Source organism: Monoraphidium neglectum (assembly GCF_000611645.1).
Source record: "Monoraphidium neglectum strain SAG 48.87 unplaced genomic scaffold scaffold04825, whole genome shotgun sequence".
Lineage (NCBI taxonomy): Eukaryota > Viridiplantae > Chlorophyta > Chlorophyceae > Sphaeropleales > Selenastraceae > Monoraphidium > Monoraphidium neglectum.
In genome coordinates, this window is record NW_014008805.1 from 1 (window position 1) to 3,921 (window position 3,921).

Genomic DNA, 3,921 nt, shown 5'->3' on the forward strand with positions numbered 1-3,921 from the left:
GCGCCCTGGCGGCCGCGCGCCGCGCGGCGCTGGGAGCGGTCGGCGGCGGCGGAGCGACGGGGCGCAGTGGGGAGCGCGAGCGCGAGCGGCACGGGCGCGGCGGCAGGCCGCTTGGGCAGCAGCGGGGCTAAGACTGTGGTGAGGCCTGCAGACTGCTGGCCTAGCTGCTGCACCTCTCCCTCCACCTGATCCAGCGGTGGCGCGGCCGTCGAGGCGACAGCCAGGCCCGTGACCCCTGCAGCTGCTGCGGCCGGCGGCCCATCGACAGCCGGCGGCGCGGGCACCGGCGCGGTGGCCTGCGGCGCGCCGGAGACACCGGGCGCAGCCACTGCTGCCGCCGTCGCCGAGGGGGCCGGCGCCGCCGCGCTCGTCCGCGCGCGCTGCGCCGCGCGTGCCGTGGCCGCCGCCAGCGCCTCCGACGTCGAGACTGACGCGGGCCCCGGCCCGGCGGGGCCGCCGCGGTTGCCCGTGGCCGCACCGCTGCTGCTGCTGCTGCCTGCGCCGCTGTCGCTGCCGCTGGGCGCTGCGGCGGCCGCATCCTGCGCCTGCCGCGCGGCACGGGCCTCGAGGCGCTTCTGCGCGCGCAGCCGCGCGTCCCGCTTCTCCCTCTTCTCCGCCTTCTCCCGCCGCTCCTTCTCCTTGCGCTCCTCACGGCTGATGTCCACCACCTGCTTCAGGCGCGCCTGGTCCGCCGGCTGCAGGGCGCGGTGCATGCAGAGGGTCCAGGTGAGCATGAGGACCTCTTCAGCAGCAAAGCATGGCGTGCATACACAGCTGGCTGCACTGCAGAATGCCGAGCATGCATGTGTGCATGCATGCATGTGTGCGCGCGCTGCGCCGCTGCTCCCAAGGCTTACCAAAGGGGTGTACATGCCGTCGTCGCCGCGCTGCATGTCGCCGCCAACGCCGCCGTCCGACCAGCCGGCGAGGCCGAGGTCGGCCGCGCCGACGGCCGGCAGTGCGTCAAGCGCCTGGGCAAGCTGCGCTGAGACTGCCTCAAGCTCGTCGACCAACGCCTGCGCGCTGAGGTCCGCCTCAAAAAGGCCGGCGTCGACGGCACCCGGCGCCAGGACCTCCACCTCCGCGCCCAGGACCTCCTCAACCGCGTATAGACTGGGTTCGATGACGCTGGTGGGCTTGGCACCGCTGACTGGGGCGCGGGAGACCCTCACCGGGCTGCCACGAGCGACGGCAGGCGCCACCACGGCCCTGCTGAGTGGCCTGACGCGGCACATTGGGGCCCTGAAGATACAAGCACACTCGGGTGCGCCCAGCGGGCGAGCCTGAGCGGCCTGCATTTCCTGGCCGAGCCTCGAAGTGGCGAAAGGCTTGCTGCTCCTGCCTTGCCACTGATGCTGCAGGCCCTGATGGCCGCCTTGGGGATCAATACAAGCGCGATGAGATGATTTTTAATGGTGTATTCGTTGCTGCCGAGCCTGATGCCAGCAGGTCAAGTGGCTAGCTTGCTGGCCGAGCTCGGATTGTGGACCAACGCGCGCTGCTTGACGCAGTGCGATGTTGGATGTGGCGTCGTTTGGGGACGCGAAAGGGCGGTGCCGTTGCTGGACGAAAGTTTCTGCCCCCCACAAAAAGGCCGCCGGCTCGAGTTCTGCGCACTTGCCTTCTCAGACAACGTGTAGCTGAGAAGTGGTGCGCGTAAAATTGATGCCGCAACACTTGCCACCACGCCACTCATAGGATAAGGTAGATCGTACTGCTGCATCGACTGAGCGCCACCCGACTCACCCACCCAAAGACCCAACTCACCCTGGCTGCGGCTCCCGGTATACCCTAATCGCCACACCCTATTCGGCAGCTGAGAGTTTTGTTTGTGCTGCCTGCCATGTGCCGTCGAGGCCCTACATCACACTGAGCCGAGCCTTTGTCATGACACACATCGGTGTTGCGTCCGTGGCCTGCTTCGCCAACCACTGGGCCCTCACTCTTACTGCCACCAGCTGCTGCTACAATGCAGAAACGATGTGGATTGTGAACCAGGGGAATGGGCTATAAGCTCAGGTGGGTGAGTGCACATACATGCCAACGGCTTGTGCACCTGTTCTTGTTCAGGGTAAAAAGGGAACGCAACAGGCTGGGGATCAGTGGACTGGCAGCATTTGTAGCTAAAGCTGTGATACAAGCACAATGCACGGTATGCGTGTTGTATCATACCACCTGAATAATAAGCCTTAGAATAACTTCTACGAATGTTGAATCCTCAAAGAAGTGCTAGACTCCCACCCGCCTGCGCGTTATCAGCCCAAGGCAATGAACTTGATTTCAACTCCTGCTGCACCGTCATTCCCCAACTCCTCAGCTTTCCAGACTGTCGATTGCAACACCGCCAGACGGGGCTGCACACAACATTGTGCACCCAGCATGCTTGTGGCTGCATGCCCCCTGCTGCAACACACCATACTCTAGCACCACCGCTGTTGTCCTCGCTCGCACACAGCAGTGCTCGACAGTACGCACCACAGCTGCTGGATCACGCCTAGACGTGTATGCTATGATGCGCATGATGGCGTTCTTGTGCTTGTCATGTAATTCACGGCGCATCGTCATCAGGCCTTGCGCACACACCTGGGATGCTAAAATCATGCATGGTGTGTGTGCATGCACGCGTCCATGCGTGCATGTGTGCATGCACACATGCGTGCGCGCAAGCATGCATATGGACGCATGCATGCGCACCACAGCACACGGTGTGCACGCGGGCACGCACACACGTGTGCAACCTGGCACGCACACAAGACACGTGGGCAGCTGCTTCCCGGGTGATGGGGTCTCGTGTGTGTATGAGTCCACTGAGGGCGTGACGCTGGGGATTTCGGGTAGTGCAACTCCACCCATCAGTGCCTGGCCGCAACGCATGCGCACGCAAGAGCCTCTAAGACTCGCGCAAGTGATCTGGAGCGCGTCCCTTTGAGTGATTTGGAGTGCTGCCATCTTTGAAGTGAGATTTGTGGCTCGCAAATTGTCACTACTGCATCTAGACAGCGCCGCGGGGCTCGTTTACCTGCGGTCGGACCCCTTGCTTCATGAGGGATTTCGACTCGCCGGTTGGAAGGCCTTTAGCGGTGAAATTACGGCGTATGTAGGCGCCTGAAGGCACCTACTGGTGGCCAACGCGTGCTGATGAGCTCTGCAGCGTGCGTGCGTGCGGCCGTTGCATATGGCGCCGCCCGCTGCACCAGCCCGCACAAACCCTCCTGCGCCATGGCGCCATCGCCCCGTTGGTCATCGCAGGTACCACTAGGCTGCAACTGATTTTTTTGTGGCCTCGCACGTGCAAAGGCTTAGCGCGGCAGCGGCACCTGCGGACGGGCCGTCGTCGGTGCTTTCGGCCCTTTGTTTGCGGGTTGGCCTTGGATCACAGCAGCATAGCAGTTGGCAGGGCGTTTGCGCCCACAGTACACTAGCCCCGGGCTCAGCGTCGCAGTAGCGTGGGGCACCGGGGGCAGGCGGCGGGCAGCTGCCCGCGCGCCTAGTCTGTCGTGGGCGACTCAGCTGCGCGCCGGTGCTCGGCGCGCCGGGGCGGGCCCCCGGCCCCGCCAACACAAACCCCTTCCGGCTCGTGCGCTGCGTCTGCGGCGGCCGCGCGGTCAACATGCCGACGTTTGAGCTTCGAAAGCTTATCGGCGAAAAGCAGAGGACGCCGGCTGAGATTGTGGTGGGTTCAGCTGCCGGGTTTCTGTCGCCTGCGCTCGATAGCTTGGGATCAGCGACGCACGGCCAGCCCGGGCGCGGCCGTCGCTGAGCAACTGCAACGCCAGCACGTCGCCACACCAGGGCTTTGCAGCCCCGCCCGGCGTCATCGAAGGCCCGTCGGCCCGCGCGGGCCGGCGCCATGCCCCAACGGCGCACCCGCCCGCGCCCTGCATACCTGCTCCCCGCCCGGCCCCGGCCCCCACCCGGCCC

General features: G+C 65.2%; 1 protein-coding gene across 1 annotated transcript; it reads right to left on the reverse strand.

The window, feature by feature from the left end:
* Positions 1-127: 127 nt before the first annotated feature.
* On the reverse strand, positions 128-1,298 carry MNEG_14860 (hypothetical protein; the record flags this gene model as incomplete). The annotated part of the gene is made up of 3 exons (XM_014036669.1): positions 128-133; positions 186-695; positions 858-1,298. 3 exons carry the CDS (start codon positions 1,296-1,298, stop codon positions 128-130), a joined length of 957 nt encoding a protein of 318 aa, XP_013892123.1.
* Between the last annotated feature and the right edge of the window lie 2,623 nt (positions 1,299-3,921).